At 40.3% G+C, this 18,660-nt stretch overlaps 1 protein-coding gene across 20 annotated transcripts in view; it reads right to left on the bottom strand.

Moving 5' to 3' along the window:
* The window catches only part of Zmynd11 (zinc finger MYND-type containing 11), an 89,741-nt gene that overhangs the window by 51,333 nt on the left and 19,748 nt on the right, over positions 1–18,660 (bottom strand). For all 20 annotated transcript variants that reach the window (XM_075970232.1, XM_075970241.1, XM_075970237.1 and 17 more), the window contains exon 2: positions 3,552–3,686. In XM_075970232.1, the coding sequence (XP_075826347.1) occupies positions 3,552–3,667 (116 nt within the window). In that variant the 5' untranslated portion in view covers positions 3,668–3,686. The remainder of the gene's footprint in view (positions 1–3,551; positions 3,687–18,660) is intronic.

Genomic DNA, 18,660 nt, shown 5'->3' with positions numbered 1-18,660 from the left:
CTCCACAGACACCAGTCACGCCCACAGTGTACAAACATATCACAGGCAAAAACTCATATACATAAATAAAGATAAAACTTAAAAAAAAAAGTCATGATTTAAGCCAATAGCTTCTCAGTCCAATGCCCAGGACGCGTGAGCAGTGACAACCAGAGGGCCTCACACACTCACAGGGAAGGAGGATAATGTGTACTGTAGGGAAGGCCAGGTCAGACACCCTCTCAGCTACTGCTAGGAGTCTTAGCTGGGGTCATCCTTGTGGATTCTTGGGATTTTTTTTCCCTAACTCCACAAAGGCTCCCTCTATCAAGATATCTCTTTCATTGTTCTCCCCGTCTCTCTCCCAACTCGATCATCTCGGGTCCCCTTGTTCCTATCACCCATCCTCTCCTTTCTACTCCCCTTCCCAGTTTACCCAGAAGATCTTACTTATTTCCCTTTCCTTGGGCCCTCCATATGTGTCCCTCTTAGGGTCTTCCTTTTTACCTAGCTTCTCTGGAGTTGTGGGTTGTAGTCTGGTTATCCTTTGCTTTATATCTAATATCCACTTATAAGTGAGTACATAATATATTTGTCTTTCTGGATCTAGGCTACCTCACTCAGGATGGTTTTTTCCTAATTCCCCTATAATCAGATTAGTGACTACCCTAATTGTCATCATAGAACCTACATCCAGTAACTGATGGAAGCAGATGCAGTGATCCACAGCCAAGCACCGGGCTGAGCTCCTGGAGCTTAGTTGAAGAGAGGGAGGAGGGATCATATGAGCAAGAGGGGGGGTTAAGAACATGACTGGGAAAACCACAGAGAAAGCTGACCGGAGCTAGCGGGAGCTCATGGACTCTGGGCTGACAGCTGGAGATCCTGCATGGGACCAAACTAAGCCCTCTGAATGTGTGTGACAGCTATGTGGCTTCATCTGTTGGGGGGAGGGGGCTGGCAGTGAGACCAGGACTTATCCTGGGTGCATGAAATGGCTTTTTGGAGCCCATTCCCTATGGTGGGATACCTTGCCCAGCCTTGATACAGAGGAGAGGGGCTTGGTCCTGCTTCAACCTGGTATACCAGACTTTGTTGACTTATAAATCTTTACAAAAAAGAAGACAGAGGAGGAGGAGGAGGAGAAGGAGGAGGAGGAGGAGGAGGAGGAGGAGGAGGAGGAGGAGGAGGAGGAGGAGGAGGAGGAGAAAGAAAGGAAGGAAGGAAGGAAGGAAGGAAGGAAGGAAGGAAGGAAGGAAGGAAGGAAGGAAGGAAGGAAGGAGAAAAGAACGCTATCTTTAGTAGAGCAGCACTGCACATCTTTAATCCCAGCACCCAAGGCTGAAGCAGGTGGGTCTCTATGAGTTTGAGGTCAGCCTGGTCTGTAGAGTGAGTTCCAGGATAGCTAGAGAAACCTGTCTTGGGGAGGGGAACGGAATGTCATCTTTAAAAGCAGTAAGGTGAAACATCCTTTTGTGCTGTGAACTACTGTACAGCTGCCGCATAGCAGGCTCAGAGAAGCTTATACTGAGGAAAGTGCTCTAGCTGGAACGAAGATAAATGGACTGTTACCACTGTTCACACCTTCCCAACTTCTCAGCTCTAAGATGAATGGCTACAGATGCCACCAAAGAAAAAACAGTACAGTAGAGCACAGCACCACCTACACCATCTAACCACAGTCTCTAATCCAACTATCCCAGTCCCATTAAATTCAGAGGACTGGGGCCACACCTGAGTTACTAGACTGCAGTGATACGATCAGCACAGCCAGAATATGGAAACTGCAGATCAAATAACCCAGTTTCCTTAGTAAAAATCCCAGAGGAGAACAACAACAAAAAGATAGCCATGGGACTTATAGATTAAAATAATAAAAATAAAAAACAGGCAGAACCACACCATTACATAGAGTTGGACAAGATACTCATGGATATACTAGGTCATACGCCAGTAACCTCAAAGATCCTAACACTTAAGACCTGACTAAAACTGGCTTTTACTTCACATTAAATGGGACTGCTCACCAGTCAGCACAGAAAGAGACCAAGGTCTGGACAAGAACTCACCTATGGACTTGGGCAACTTAAGGTATTTTAAAAGTTTAAAAGATACCTGTGCATTCTGACACAGAATGAAGCAGAACAGCTTGATTCAAAATGTATGGGAAGGGTGAGAAGTCCTGACATTCTAAGAGTGCAGAGTAGGAGTCCCAGCCCACACAGCAACCCTACCAATGACACTTCCTAGCAAACCTCAGGCAATGGGACATCAAGGAACTGGCATTGACCAAGAAACAAAGGCACTAGTTTGGGCAACTCCTAGACAGTCCAAATGCTTTAAAATTTCAATAAAAATAACAGTATCTTATTTCCTAATTTCAATGCTCTGCTACAAACAGTTCAGCTATGGGTTTTACATACTAATTTTTTATTCTTTGAGATTTGTTTCCCAGTGAAAAGAACTGGACCTAGGGCCTCACCTGTGAAAGGTATGCACTTCACCACTGACCAGCCTGAGATTTCTGAAAACTTACCCTCATCTTCTGTACTTACTACATATCTCAAACGGTTGCTTTTTAAAAATAAATAACAATTAAGTAGTAATTAAAGCGATGTATTATTCATTTTAGTCTCCTTTTCCACAGTTTGGGGCAGTTTTTTTAAGCCCACAGGAGGCAGGGCTGCAGCTGGCTTCCTGCTTATCACCTGGTCCTTCCATCTTAGTAGCCTCATCATCTTCAAATGTGGGGACAGTGTAAATATGCATGGAGCTCAACTGTACTGTGCATTTATTAATAAGGGTCCCATAGCGCTGTAGAAGTCAGCCTTTATAGATCATGCGGATTTTAACCTTTATGGACACCATCTAACAAGTGGAGGGCAGAATAAGCATAAAGAAATTCCATTTCAATAAAACAAAAAAAAATCATGCAAACTTTTAAAATCGTAACTTTAGCTTTACTTTTTAAAAGGCATCTGGAGAAATAAATAAAACAAAACAAATTTATAACTAAGACTCATTCATAGTACAAAATAAGTAAAAAGAAGATCTATTAGGTAGTTCGATTTGGTTTGGCTTCGCATACTGAATCTTTGTCTACTAAAACAAACAGCATTAGAAACTAAGGAAAAACGGGATTTTTTTTTTTTTGCTGAATGTATAATCAACTAATTTCTGCTAGTAAGTTATAAAGTACTCAGAAATAGTATTAACTAGATAAAGCATGTTCATTTTACATTGAAATAAGCCATGAGCAATAGATTTTATTTAGACAGCTTCATTACAATAAAGCAAGTTACTAACAAGCCTTTTAAATAAAGTTTCTAAGTGCCAAAAAATGTATAATTGAAAACTACTACTTCAAACAGAATATACTTACTGATCTTTTACTTAACTAGCATTTATTTACAAGGCTTCTAAATACAAACTGTTTCTTGTTATTTTTTCCTTTTCTGCATTCTTCTGCAAGGCAAAGCTGACTTTAATTCTTTGTAATGTATGAATAGCATAGAGATAAGGCACTTAGGAACTTTTACAGTTACTTGTTTTGTTTCTTTCAGTTTACTTACTTTGTAATACGGTCAATGTTGGCAATTTGCTTCTGATTCCTTATAATTTCAATGGCTGCCCAAAGATGCTGGATAGCTTTTGTATCCGCCTGTCGTCTTTTTGTTAAACGTGCCATGACCTGTTTACTTCTTTAGCTGTAGTAATATACAAAAACATAAGGCAGAAACATAGGTTACAGAGTGAATTTCAACACCAGGAGCAACAGTCACAGCACCACTTGACACTGTCACACTAGAGAGGTGTCGGCTGCTTTCCATTCTCTACCTCCATTCATTAAGTGCGCTATTTACCAGAAGCACCCATTCACTGGTTTCCTCTTAGAGAATGATGTTCTAAATCCAAATTCAAAAGGTCTTTCCAAGACGCCAACTTTAAACCAATGTCAAAAAAAGACTTAATGTTAATTCTAAAACACATAAATACTACAAGATAAAATTTCAGTTTTAGGTATTACACTGTGTGAAATCTGAACAATACAAAATGAAATTTACATGTCCTAATTGTTTGGTATTTCATGTTTTTTGCTGATGAGAACTTTAGAGATTCCACTGTTATATACAAATGAAAACGTCAGCCGTGGCAATGGCATGTGGGGCTGCACACCTGCAATTCCAGCACTCCGCAGGCAGAGCAGGAGGATCAATACAAGTTCAAGTCAACCTGATCTACACTATCTTCCATATGAGTCAGAACTGCGTAGCAAGACCTTGTCTCAAGAAACAAACCACGAACAGAAAGCCAAGATGTCCTGGCGTAAAACACAAAAAGCCAAGGGCTAGGACACCAGACTGCAAATTATCAGTAATGATCCAGCTGCCAGAATAGGAGTTCATTTCAGAGTGAATAATCACATTATTAGGAGATAACATTATTATTTTATTCAAATTTTAGTATTCTGTATGGGCTGAAGGAAACAGCCGTCAAGCTTCCAGACACCCTTTCAGCTGTCTCCTGGCAAGGGAAAAAAAAACAAACCACGGGTGACAGTCCCGTGTCTGGTGGGTGGCAGTATTAAAGAAGGCCCACTGAATCTTTATGTCATGTTCATGGAGAGTCCACTTGGGAATCCAACAAAACATACAACCCACACATGAGTGTGGTAGGCCCTTAAGTGAAAAGCAGGAAGGCAAGCATTGGGCCATCTCCAGCTGGCTACTCCCTTCAAGGAGATGGCACGTGGGGAACTCTAACACTTAGTGTACTCCCTGACTGGCCACAGAACTTGCTGGGATTTCATTTCTCTGCCTCTACCCACTTGGCCTCCTTTCTCTCACCAACCTAAGACTTGCAGCTGCCACTAGGGTTCATCTTAACAAGACTCACTAGGGAGCCTGAGGCCAGCCCGACCTTGGATATGGTGACTTCCAGCATTATATAGCCAGCAGGGAGTGAGCACACTGTGGGAGGGCTGAAGGTATTTCTGGAGGGCCTACTTTCCCCAGGGCTACTACGAAAACAATGCTAGGCTGGGGAGATGGCTCTATGGTTTAGCACTGTTGATGCACATTTAAAGACCCGAGTTCAAATTCTCAACACCCATGTAAAAAGCAGGTGTAGCCCTGTGAGTCTGAGACCCCAGCACTCAGCAGGAGGTAGGAGGACAGAGGAAGGAGATGGCTGGGGCTTGCTGGCCTCAGTAAGAGACTGCTTTGAGGAATAAGGCAGAATGAGAGTAGAACACCTGTCACCCTGAAGCCTCCCAGCACGTTTCCAACACACACACAAACATACACACGGATGTACACACACACACACACGGATGTACACACACACACACACACTCAAAAACAAAATCTGTGGGTCAAGTTTTAAAGGGAAATCACTTGGTTCTGAATAAACTTAGACGTGTGACTCAATGATGATAAAACATGATTTGTGATGTTTCTTTCAGTTGTAGCACGCACAGATACCTGGTTTCAAGGTTCTCAGGCATGCCAGCTCAAGAATGTAACGAGCCCTGGGCAGAAACTGCCAGAGCCGCAGAGAGATGCAACAGCACCCCTCAGCCCAGGACTACTGTGTCCTCCAGACACAGGAGCACAATCCAACCATCTCAGCTATCTAGAGTGACCAGAGTTTGCCCTGTTCATACTGCTGTAGTAGGCAGGAGATATTTAAAATGTAGTGAACGACAATCCCTGCCAGAAAACAGAATTGACAGAGGACATCTAATGTGCAAAGTGTAAGGTCATATAGAACAAACATATAGAATCTCCTGAGAGATTTAGAAAAGTGTCATGCTGCTTCTAGGCTAAGCAAAATTTAGGCAGAAATAAGTGAAAAAATGCAAAAAAAATAATAAATATGAGAAAATATAAACAACAATATTTCTCTTAATTTATTTTAAAAATTGTTTAAAGCAAAAAGAAAAATAAAAGATGTCATTATACTTATAATATATTCAGTAGTAAGGTATATTATGACCATAATGCAGAGGAAGGGGAGAATAAACGTGAGACAGCACCATACCAGACGAAGTGGGATTCAGGTAAAATCAGGAGGCAAGTATTCTATACAATAAAAGAAGAATACAAGCAGATATAGTTAACACACAATCCATCTGCAAATTATTCTTTCTGAAAATACATGGTATGAGTTGTGCAGTCTGTAATCCCAGCTACTCAGAGGCTGCAGCAGGAACACTGGAAGTTCAAGGACTGTCTAGACCACAGACTTCCACGGCAGCCAGGCAACCTAGAGAGACGCTGTCTCAATAGTTAATCGAAAATAATTTATCAGATATATAGGATATTTTAATAAAAAATTGAACTTTTGAGAATACTAAAATAAATATAATTATTACATAAGTATAATTATAAATATAATGGGCACTAAGCAGCAGAAATGCTTAAAGTGATAGCATACATTCCTAGAAATTATTAAAATCAAGACTAAAAAGTAAAGCAAGCTACACCTCAGGAAAGCAGATGCAGAGCTTTGTGAGCCATGTGACAGACAGCAGATGTGCTGCCATTCAAATCACACCAGGTCTGGGAGTGTGAAGGGAAGTGTGTGGCACATCTTCAAAGTACCAAAACAATTCAGCCTATTAAGACAAATATTTCATTCAAGTACAACTATTCAATTATTTCTGAGTAAAGAGGAATCTCAAAAGCTAATACAGTAGTGGAACTAAACCCAGACTTCACAAATCCTCAGCAAGCCCTACTGTTGAGCTACAGCCCCACCCCTCAAGAGCCACTTTCTTAGGCTCGTGTTCACTCATCTCACACACACTTTATGTGTTCTCTCTGTATACTAGCCATTCTTGCACTGTGGGCAAACAGCAATAGGCAGACAAGACAAAAACTCTAATCCAGTAAGTACCATTAATAACATGGCTTGATACAAGAAAGGAATGACAACTGGGCATTAGTCAACAAAAAGAAAACATCTTTGGACTCCAGTTTCTTAGGCGCCACACAAAAACTAGTGGATGTGGGAAAACCAAATTCTGCAACCCACTCCTCTCTGAGTGGGGTCACTAGGTCCTGTCCCTAGCCCCAAGCCTCTCTGAGTGGGGATCAGTAGGTCTCCATCCTCAGCCTCTCTGAGTAGGATCACTTGATCCCACAATTATCTTTAGTGTACTAATGGTAATCTGTTCAAACATTGCTTACAAAATACATCATTCATTAACTATAAATTCCTCAAGATAATTCTTTAATTCAACTAAGAAAGAAATTGTCTCATTTATTTTTACATCTAACGTTTTTCTAGATGCCTAGCAGATTGGCAAATATGCTAATCTTTCCATATAAAAGTATTAAATTCAACTTTTCCAGCTATGCTATGAGACCCTAGAGTAGGCCTTCATTTCAGAACGACAGGTCAGTGGATGTGTAAAATCACCATGACAGTCTTTCCAATACACACGAGGAATGCAATACATTCCTTTCAGTAAAAGCTACATGGGAAACAATTTCCAAGAGGCCTGTAGTTTAAAAGTAAGCAAAACATTTAAAGTAATTTTAATAAACCCCCAGCTGATGATGATATTGTCCTTAGAAATCCAGATTTACCACAATTCCCAGTCTATAGGTATACTCCCGTCTCATCACAGCACTACACAAAAAGAACACAACAAGCCAGGAAAAATTTAATAAGAAGCAAAATTAAATAACGCATCATTTGATGGCAAATGCATATGTATGAGGCTGCGCTGTAATGAGTAAGACAGCATGGATGAGGGCAGATGAAAGATGAAAGACCACAGGCAGCCTCTGCAGTGAAGGACTCTTATTTACTTCTAGTATAGGTTTATGTGTAAGGGTTTTTTGTTTTATTGCATAAAATAAATATTCAAATATTTATACCAGATATTACACTCAAAAATATATTACTTTAAAAAGTCATATTGCTTCCGTGGTTTACACTGAATAAATAGATGAAACAGCCTTATCTATTAGTGATTTCACTTTATGATTATATATTCTCACCATCCTTCAATTTCTATATTAACTTTTGGTGAGGGTTTTTGTGGCTGTTGTTTAGGGGACAGGGTCTTACTCAGGAAGGCCTTGAACTCACTATATAGCCAAGTATGAAGTTAAACTTCTAAATCTCCTACTTCCACCTCCTTATTCGTGGAATTATAGGTGCACAACACTATCCCCAGCTTTAGTGCTTTTGTGTATTGTTATTCATAAAATACTTTTCTCCTCTTTGCATTTTAATAAGCATTAATGGAATGATGAAGAAATCTAGACATACTTTTTTTTATGGTTACTGTTTTAGTAAGTACTTCTACATCCAGATCAGAAAAATTTTAAATACTTTTGGGGAAGTTTTAGGTTGCTAACAGATTTCCCATACACTGCCTGTCCCCACGCAGGCACTACTGCCATCAACACCTTACCAGGGCAGTGACATTTACTATAATCAATGGATCTATACTGATAACACTGCCAAACTAAGTACATAGTTAAGGTTTTGTGCACTCTAAAAGTTTTTATTATATGTTCAATAATAAAAAATCAAGATTGTGACATTACACACTATAATTTTGCTGCCTTAAAAAGTTCTCTGTGTTTCACCTATTACTGTCTCCTGCCCTTTAACCTTTGGTGTTCCCACAATTTTGCCTCTTCCAGAATGACATGTGGTTGGAATCACGTAGCCTTCTTTTCATAGCTGGAGAGCTTCTGCCAACACTAAATACTATTCCAGTGGCTATATTAGTTACCCATTCACCTACTAAAGGCTGCCATGAATGCAGAGAAGTTTCATAATCTATGGGTGAAAAGGCTGCTACAAAAATCTGCATACAGATTTTTGTATGCCGATCAATTTTGGCTCATTTGAGTAAACAGCAAAGAGTATGAAGGCTGAATTGTATACAAAAAGTATTTTTAGCTTTGTTAGTTTTGTAAAACATCAAAAGCTCTGCTCAATTGTCCTCCAAAGCAGGAGGATATCCATACTTGCATTCTCCCCAGCTAGGCAATAAAGCTCCTGCTACCTCACAAACCTCCTGGCAGTCAGCATCAGTACTGTGAATTTAGACAGTAGGCATGTAGTGATTGCTGATGTTTTGATTTTCTGTTTCTTAATAGTATTTGTTGGACATCTGTCATTTTTCTTATGTTTGTCACCTTTTGGTTGCCTTCTTAACTGGATTTTCTTTCTTTTATAAAAAATAATTTATTTTTATTTTGTGTGCATTGGTGTTTTGCATGCATGTATGTCTGTGTGAGAGTGTTGGATCCTGGAGTTACAAACAGTTGTGAGCTGCAATGTTGGTGCTGGAAATTGAACCCAGGTCCCCTAAAAGTCAGTGCTCCCAACCACTGAACCATCTCTCCAGGCCCCTTAACTAGGCTTTCTTATTGTAGACTTTATGTATTATTTTTGCATTACAGTATCTGATGGGTGCAGATACATGTGCAAGCCAAAAAACAACCTGGGGTACCAGTCCTCAAGAGCATTGTCCACCTTGAGAAAGTATCTCTTACTAACTTGGAACTCACCCAGATTAGGCTGGCTAGCATTGAGTCCCAGGGACCACTTGTCTCCATCTCCCCAGCACTGGGATTATAAGCACATACCACCACAGCTGGAGTCAGTCCGGGGGTCAAACTCACATTCTAGAACACTTATCTATGACTAGACTACCTACCCAGCCCTTTGCATATGTGATTAAAAGGCATCAAAGGCATCTTTTGAAAACATTTTCTCAGTGTCTGTAGCATATGTTCTTATTCTCTATACAATATGTCTCTCACTGACAAACATATGGCAATCTAAAGTCCTGTTTATTCTCTTTTCATTGGCAGTGTATTTGGTGTTGTAGCTACAGTGGTACCAACAGAACAGGATCATGGACGTTCTGTTGTCTCGCAAAGTTTAGCAATTCTACATTTGGCATTGAGAATTATGATCCATTTGCAATTAGTTTCCAGTAATGTCATTTAAATTCACCTTTATAATCAAATGTTCATTCTATTGCAGCATGGCCTTGACTCCTTGGCTGATGTTCAGGTCTGTTTCTTAGTTCTCTATGCTATTCCATTGTCAGTTCTTTCTACATCATACTGATTGCAACATCTTCATACTAAGATTCAGGTTGGCAACTATCAGCATTTTTCACTTTGATCTTCTAGATTGTCTGCCTTTCCTCCTCAATTTCAGAATAAGTTTGTTGGGATCCGTGTACTAAGTGGCTCAGTTTTGACTGATGCACCATAACTACAGCTCAAACAGAGGTGACATTAGTCTTCCTAGCCATGAGTTATCTTTACATTGATTATCTAACACCAGAGTTCTGTAGTCTTCATCATATAGACCTTGAACATATATTGTTAGATTTCTATCTAAACATTTCATTTTGTGCATGTTAATGTAAACTGCAATATGTTTTATCTCAAATTATATTGTCCATTGCTGATAAATAAGGAATTTTTATACATTAATTGTATATCTTGACCTTACCAGGACATTTCCTGTATGGCTTCTTTTAAGATATTTTCATGTGTTCTATTCTTGAAGCACATTACTTGGTGTGGGTCTTGTGACATTATCCCTATTACTACTGTTCCTTGTACTTCAGTGTCTTGACATGGCAAAATTCTGCAGGAAGTATTGTCTTAAATACTGTTTCAAGTTCTTTTTCTTTCCTATATTGCCATCATACATAAATTACATCTTTTGGAGATGCCCACAGCTGCTGAATGTCCTATTACCATATTTTTCTTTTGCTTTTTCAGTTCAATAATTCTTCCATGTTCTCAAACTCAGAGATTATTTCCTCAGGACTGCCCATTACAGATAAACTCCTCAGAATTATTCATTTCTGCTACACTGCTTATCTCCAGCACTTTTTATTTTTTCTTAGGACGTTAGACTCTACGTACATCATCCACTCATTATTGCATGCTGTCTACTTTTTGCCCTCAGCATTTTAACTGTAGTTATTAATAATGTACTATCTGATTATTATCCAATATTCTTATTACACTGACCCATGTTCTGATGTTTGCTCAGTCTCTTCAAACTTTTTGGAAAACCTTATGGTTTTTTGTTTATATGGAAAAATGGACATGATGTACTGAACAAATGGAACCATGGGGACAGGCCTTTAATCATGTAGTTGAGGACGTGGGGCAGAGTTCTTTCAATCCACTGACATCACAGCAGCCTTTAAGTAAGTCTCTGACTGGACTGTCAGTGTCACCAGCACTTTGGGGTTTCTCCCCTCGCATGACACAGGTTGTGAGAAGGAACTGAAGCTGGCCATTTCTTCCCCCAGCTTGGCTCACACAAACAAGCCTCAATTCCACAGACAGATCTTACTAAGAATGGAGCACTCTGCTGAACAATGGTGGCGCACGCCTTTAATCTCAGCACTTGGGAGGCAGAGGCAGGTGGATCTCTGAGAGTTCAAAGTCAGCCTGGTCTACAGAGCAAGTTCCAGGACAGCCGGGGCTACACTGAGAAAGTCTGTCTCAACAAACAAAACAAAACAAAAAATAAAAAGAATGAAGCACTCTGGAACATCTGATAATCTCTTTCCTCCTGCCTGACCCTGCCCAAAGCACAGGGCATTTCTCTGATACTCGCTGTGAGATCCTGGCTAAGGTAAAATTCAGACACATAAGGAAGCCATTTTCTGAGTTTCCCCCAGTCTTCCCCTCTCCTTGTTGCCCAGACTGACAGTCAGTCCTGCCCATAGGCTTCAGCTCTAGGAAGCCGCAGCTCCTTCTGCCAGCCGAGCTCAATTTTCTATGGAGTGGTTTGCCCCTCGTGGCTGCACTTCTTTGAAAGATCAAGAAAAGATTGATTTCTCTTACTTTTGCTTTTCCTCATCTTTTTAAACTTGTTATCAACATAGAATGATGCCAATGCCAACTGGAAACAGTGGAATTTCTTTCTGAAAATGATTGTAAATGTGATAATATGATGTTTTAACAAAGACGAAGCCAAATGAATTAGCATGGCTAGCTGAAAATTTTCTCTGTTCTACAACAAAATATTATTCTAAATATATATTAAATTGTTAGGAATACTAGAATTAGTTTCTTGACTTTATTTAGCCTGTTGTTAATGCCTCGCAATTGTCATTATTAAAACTTGTATGCAAGTTACATATATGAAATTATAAACACATTGTTGAATCCTACATAATTATCTTACATGTACTACCTGTCCAAAAATATCAGTTTTGAATTTCTTATTTAATTTAGTCTTGGGGTTTTCTGAAATGGGGGTCTTGTTTTACAGCCCCGGGTGGCCTAGAATCTGTGGTCCTCCTGCCTCAGCCTCCCACATGGACTGCTTTAGCACACCTCCTTTAAGCTTTCATTATGTCGCTGATCAGCCTTACCATGAACTAGATAGCATAAATGACTCCTGGGTGAGCACTCCTCCCTGGGTAATTAATTTTGGTATGTTACAATGAGCCTGTGGCTGCCAGGAGCTAGGTGCGAGGGGATGGAGAGCTTCTGCTTAGTGAGTTGGGGGTTGGGTGGTGAGGACAACTGCACAGTACTAGAAATGCATTTACACTGAACTATGTACTTAAATGGTTAAGATGGCAAACAAGACAAAGAAAGCATAAACTTAATTCATAATGATAATAAAGATTTATTACTAGGTCTTAAAAGGGGTAAATCTCAAATACTCCACTAACAACCTCCAAAACGATCAGATAGCATCATTCCATGTGTGTGAGCAGCTGGTGTGGAAGGACACAAAGAACACAGAGTGGATGCCCTGCTGCTTCTTTGCCTACACTTTAGATTGAAAACTACATCAACACTAAGCAATGTGTGGACCAAGGGTCCTGACAACAAAAGAAGCCATACAAGTCTTCCAAAGTTGTTTGTTTTTAATATCTCACTTTTTAACTCTGCTAGTTTGAGTCTGTTTTCCACACTGCCAGCACAGCAGCACGGCTAATTCAGTCTTCGTTCATTGTTCTGGTCCAAGCAGAGGGCCTGTACCTACAGACTGTTTCTGGTAGGAGAGCTCCTTGGCAGTGCTAAGCATGACTGGATAACCATGAGTTGAGTGAACTAGTAGCCCCACATATGCATGTGAAGTCTCTCTCTTCCTATAAACCCACCAGGATTTAACCCACCAAGGGCCCAACTCTGAGGATTTTACCCACAAGCTCCACTTTTTTTTTTAATTTATTTATTACGTATACAATATTCTGTCTTTGTGCATACCTGCAGGCCAGAAGAGGGCACCAGACCTCATTAGAGAGGGTTGTGAGCCACCATGTGGATGCTGGAAATTGAACTCAGGACCTTTGGAAGAGCGGGCAATGCTCTTAACCACTGAGCTATCTCTCCAGCCCCACAAGCTCCACTTCTAAAGAATTAAGTTTCTCCCTTTTAAAGATAAGTATCAAGTTCCAAAATGAGTTTCATAGGATAAAATCATTTTCTGATATCAGATTGCAGCAACTTGTATGTCCAAAGGATGTGTCCAGACTAAGACTAATTTGTAAAATAAAATGACAAGTTAGAAAACTGACTATCTTTTCTTTTTCAAAACAGATTTGGTGAGCTATAAACACATAAACCATTGAACTCACAAATGTGAAATGGACAGCATAGTAGGGCAGGGTGAATGTAACAAAGGTATTTCACAAGTGTGTGTCTTCCGCATCTGTTTCACTTGTTTCCCCAGTCCATCTTACGGGATGCATCTGATCTTCAGTTCTTTTCATACCTGCCCCCCACTCCTCTGAACAAAGGTGTTACACTTTGTTCATCCATCCAGCTATTGATGGACACAGAGGTCCCTAACATCTAGCTGACATCAACACTGGCAGGTAAGTGTGTGCTCTCAATTCCTTTGGGCATGTGTCCAGAAGAGAAACTAAATCACACAGTAAATCTGTTTAACCTGTGCAGCAATCAGAAGATGGCTTTCTATAGCAGCTGAACCACTACACCCTGATCAGCAAGGTAAGCAGTGCAATTTCTCCACATCTTTACAAACATGGGGTTTTTTTTCTTCTTATTTTTAGATTACAGCCATTTTGGTAGGTACAAATAGTCCATCACTATGGTTGTATTTATCAATTTGCATAATGGCTGGTGATGTTGAACAGCTTTTCATATTTTGCTGGATTTTTGCTATTCGTTTTCTTGGTAGAAATATCCTTCAAATCCTTTGTCCATTTTAACTATTTAGTTGGTGCACGGGGAGCATTATATATTCCAGGTATTAACCCATCTTCAAAGGTTCAAGTTTTACAGTTTCATCCTTTCTACATGCTGCCTTTACCATTTATGTTTATCCATCATGATTTTCTCTCTTTCTCTCTTTCCTCCTCCCTCCTCTAAGACAGGCTCTTAGTATGTAGCCCAGGCTTGGCCTTAGGATTTTTCAATCTTCCTGCCTCAACTCTCCATGTGCTGGAATTACGGGCATGCTCTTTTTTTTTTAAGTAATGTCCTTTAATACACAGAAATATTTTGATTTTTGCTGAATCAGAATTTATTTCTTTAGTTGGTCATGTTTTGGTGTCTTATCTAAGACTTTTCTAAATAGTCAAAAGTAAGAAAAAAATTAATTTATCAATTCTCAAGAGTTTTCATATTCTGGCTCTTTTATTAAGGTCATTGGCTCATTTCGCATTAGATTTTCAACTTCTTTTAAAGTGTGGTCATCAAGAAACACCTGCTAATAAGACTAATTTTTCATAACTGAGTAGACTTGGCATCCTTGTCCATGGATGTGTAGGACAGCTACTCTAGACTGGCTGTCAAGGTTGCTACAGTGATCAACAGTGATATTCACCCCACAGTTCTACCTGTCTCAAGCATCAATAGGACTACAGTTCCCTACTGCTGCAGTGAAACTGTGTCATGTGTTGTACATTAGTGAGGTCGTGTGGGCTGGATTAGATGAGGTCAACTGTCCCAGATTAGGAGAGACCACATGGGCTAGATTAGGCAAAAGGAAGTAAAAGTGATTTATGCCACTTCCACTTATAAAGATTTAAGATTCTCATATAAGTTTTCATTATACCATAATGCCATGCATGGGTGGGGGTGAGGTCTCTGACGGTTAGCTGCATGCTCGTCCTGCATGTCAGAGAGGACAGAGCACAGCAGAGCTGAAGCTGAACTGTGACATCTAATATGTGCATGAATCACTGTGGGAAGCCACTGATTTCTGAAGTTGCTTATGAAAACTGTCATAAAAATGTTAAAGAAATATGTCCCTTATTCTGAATATTTGGGGCCAAATGCATTTCAGATGTTTTCAGATTAGGGGAGATCCACATTTACATAATCATGAGATATCTCAGGATGGGCTCAATTCCAAGCATGAAATCCAGGAAGGTTTCATGCACACTTTAAAAGCACCCCAAAGGTAATCTTCTACAATATTTTTAGTATGTCGCTTTTGACCTTAGCTCATTACATAAAGGCAGGAGTGGTGTTTCTTGTCCACTGGTGGCTTAAGAATGCTGTGTACTGTGTGAGCTGGTAACTGAGAGATGGGGAAGTGTATGTGAAAAAGAACTCAGCATGTCGGAGGCACAGAAAGGCTGGAAGAGATGCAGTGAAGAAAAGCAGAATGGAAACAGGAAGAGGCAGACTGAGAATAGATAAACCCAAGCTAAACAGCAAGCAGTTTGATTTCGATGCATAGGAACTGGAAGCTGTCACACTGGGCTGGCCAGCGGGCCAGGAAAGGACAAGTATAGAATACAGAGCGTGAATCGTTGGCAGTCCTTTCTAACACCAAAATCTAGATGCCTGGATTCATGCTCTGGCACGAGACCAAAAAATCCAAATGATTTCCTACCTGGAAAACCAAATGGCTCCAGAGAAAGGACCTTCAGACACTGACATCTGAAGGAAGCTAAGGAAAATACCACCGGGTACCTGACACCCCTATAGTGCCCCTACACAAGACCTGTAGTTAGCTCACTAGTGCCTCTGCATTAAGTATGGAGAGGCAGCAAGCATCATTAGATGTTCAGAAGTAGCTTCTCAACAAGAAAGAGGTCACATCAACAAACAAATGGAAGCAGGACTCAAATCAGAAAATACTAGTAAAGACTTTCAGACTATGAACTTAGTATCACCCAAAAATAAGAAACAGAATTGTATCTGTGAGCTGTAAATAGGAATGCAAACAAAATGCTAATGAAATGTTAAGATAATGCTGAGTTTGGGGCTAGAGAAACCAGCTGCTCTTCCGGGAGGTCCTGAGTTCAATTCCCAGCAACCACATGGTGGCTCACAGCCATTTACAGTGAGATCTGATGCCCTCTTCTGACATGCAGATATACATGCAGATAGGACACTCATAAATGTAAAACAAATCTTTTTAAAAATATTTATTTATTTATTTGGAATACAATATTCTGTCTGTGTGTCTGCCTGCAGGCCAGAAGAGGGCATCAGATCTCATTCCAGATGGTTGTGAGCCACCATGTGGTTGCTGGGAATTGAACTCAGGACCTTTGGAAGAGCAGGCAATACTCTTAGCCGCTGAGCCATCTCTCCAGCCCAAACAAATAAATCTTTAAAATCTGATTTTAAGTGGTTTAGTGTTAAAGTTGATGTAGTTGTCAAATGAATTTTAACAAATGTACAATAAGAACGAAAAAAGAAACTGTGGTATAGTTTCTCAATAACAAAGAGTTTCAAAAGAAGAGGGAAAATGGAGAGAAAAGCCCCTAGAAGTAGGGCAAGCAAAGTATCTAGCACTGAGGCACAGCATGTGGGAAGAACAGGCAATATCCCAAGTCAGAGGTGCAAGCAGAAAGGGCAGGCTTCCAGGGGGTACAGATCAGGCAAGTGGGTCCAGAGGACTGGCACCTCACTTCCCAGCACCTGCCTCCTGACTGAGGAGAAGCTGTGTTCTAAGTTACCCAAACAATCAATTGGAGGACAAAAGACCTATCCAGTCATTCAGATACCCCACAACGTTATGACCTATGTAATCTTTCTCAGGAAGTGACAAAGCTAAGCTGTAAACCATGAAAAAGGAAAGCTTGAGATCCTGTTGTCCAGGAAACAGGTCTCACCAGGGGAAAACAGCTCTAGGAGTAGACCTGGGAAATTCCCCATCCCCAACAGAGCAAGAGTAACAGTACCAGAAAGTAGAAAGTCAGCTCCCTTAGACTCATTAGATAAATTCTTATACCAATAAACATACAAACAGCTTAGAAAGAAAATACAAGACCTATGACAAAAATCCTAAATAAAATTTTGTCAAACACAAACTACAATTAAAAAAGGATATTTTATTCTAGAAATGTAGTGATGTTTAATATTAGAAAATCTAACAGGATATCAGAATATTATAAAAATATTATCATTTTTATAGATTCTAAAAAGTACCAGAATGGTGAGCCACCAGCACCATAAACAAAGCATAAAATCTAAAGGTTTTTTTTAAAAAGTAGCAAGGCAGAAACCTAGTCTAATGGAAACTCCCAGGAGTCCACAAGGTGACCCTAGTGAAGACTCCTAGTAATGGGGAATATGGAACTTAAACCAGTCATCTTCTGTAACTGGGCAAAACTTCCAGTGGAGGGACTGGGACATCATCTCCACCATAAAACCTCTACCTACAATTAGTCCTGCCTACAAGATGAGCTGGGGTAAAAGTGGTGCAGAACTTGTAGGAGTGGCCAGCTGAAGACTGACTCCCATGACAGGGAGCCTACGCCAGACAAGAGCCAGGAACCAGAGTCAGGGTAGTCCAGAGGCGAAGGATGGAACCAAACATCCTATTTATATTCTGCTATACTTGTGGACAGGAGCATCATAAGATCATCAGAGAAGTTTCATGCAGAACCTGATAGAAGCAGATGCAAAGAGCCACAGACAAACATGAGGCGGAGCTCAGGGAATCCTCGGAATAGGGCAAGGAAGGATTGTAGAAGTCAGAGGGGTCAAGGATACCACAAGGAAACCAACAGAACCAACTAACCAGGGCTCACAGGAATTCACAGAAACTCAACCAACAATCAGAAAGCCAATATGGACCTGACCTGTCTTCTGCATGGATGTTACGATTGTGTAACTTGGTGTTCCTGTGGGACTCCTAACAGTGAGAACAGGGGCTGTCTCTGACTCTTTTGCTTGTTTTTAGGACCCTTTTCCTCCTACTGGGTTGCCTCATCCAGCCTAAATATGAGGGAATGTGCCGAGTTTTATTATAACTAGACATGCCATGTTACGGTGATACCCCTGGGTGCCCTGCCCTTTTCTGAAGGGAAAGGAGGAAGAGTGGATCTAGAAAAGAGGGGATGTTGTGGGAGAGACTGGGAGGGGAGGAGGGATGGGAAATCGAGATTGGGATGCAATATGTGAGAGAAAAAAATAAAAAGTATTTTATAAAAATAAAAGAGAGAAAGGAAGGAAGGAAGAAGGAAGAGACAGAAATACATTGTAGCAATCAAGATGAAAGGCACATAAGGCAAGAGTTAAATGGCAAGCTGAGTAAGTAAACAGATAAGCATTGCCATTTACACCACAAATGAAAATCTAAGATCACTAATATTTAATGAAACTACGTTTTTCTTAAAGCCAAAAAAAAAAAAAAAGAAGAGGAGGAAGTAGAACAAGTAGAAGAGGAGAAGGAACCAAACATAAGGAAAGGCAGGAAAATCCTGAAAATGGGTTA

The sequence above is a fragment of the Microtus pennsylvanicus genome, chromosome 4 (genome assembly GCF_037038515.1).
Source record: "Microtus pennsylvanicus isolate mMicPen1 chromosome 4, mMicPen1.hap1, whole genome shotgun sequence".
NCBI classification, from domain to species: domain Eukaryota; kingdom Metazoa; phylum Chordata; class Mammalia; order Rodentia; family Cricetidae; genus Microtus; species Microtus pennsylvanicus.
The sequence above is the reverse complement of the archived record's forward strand: the minus strand, read 5'-3'. Positions and strand labels throughout refer to the sequence as shown.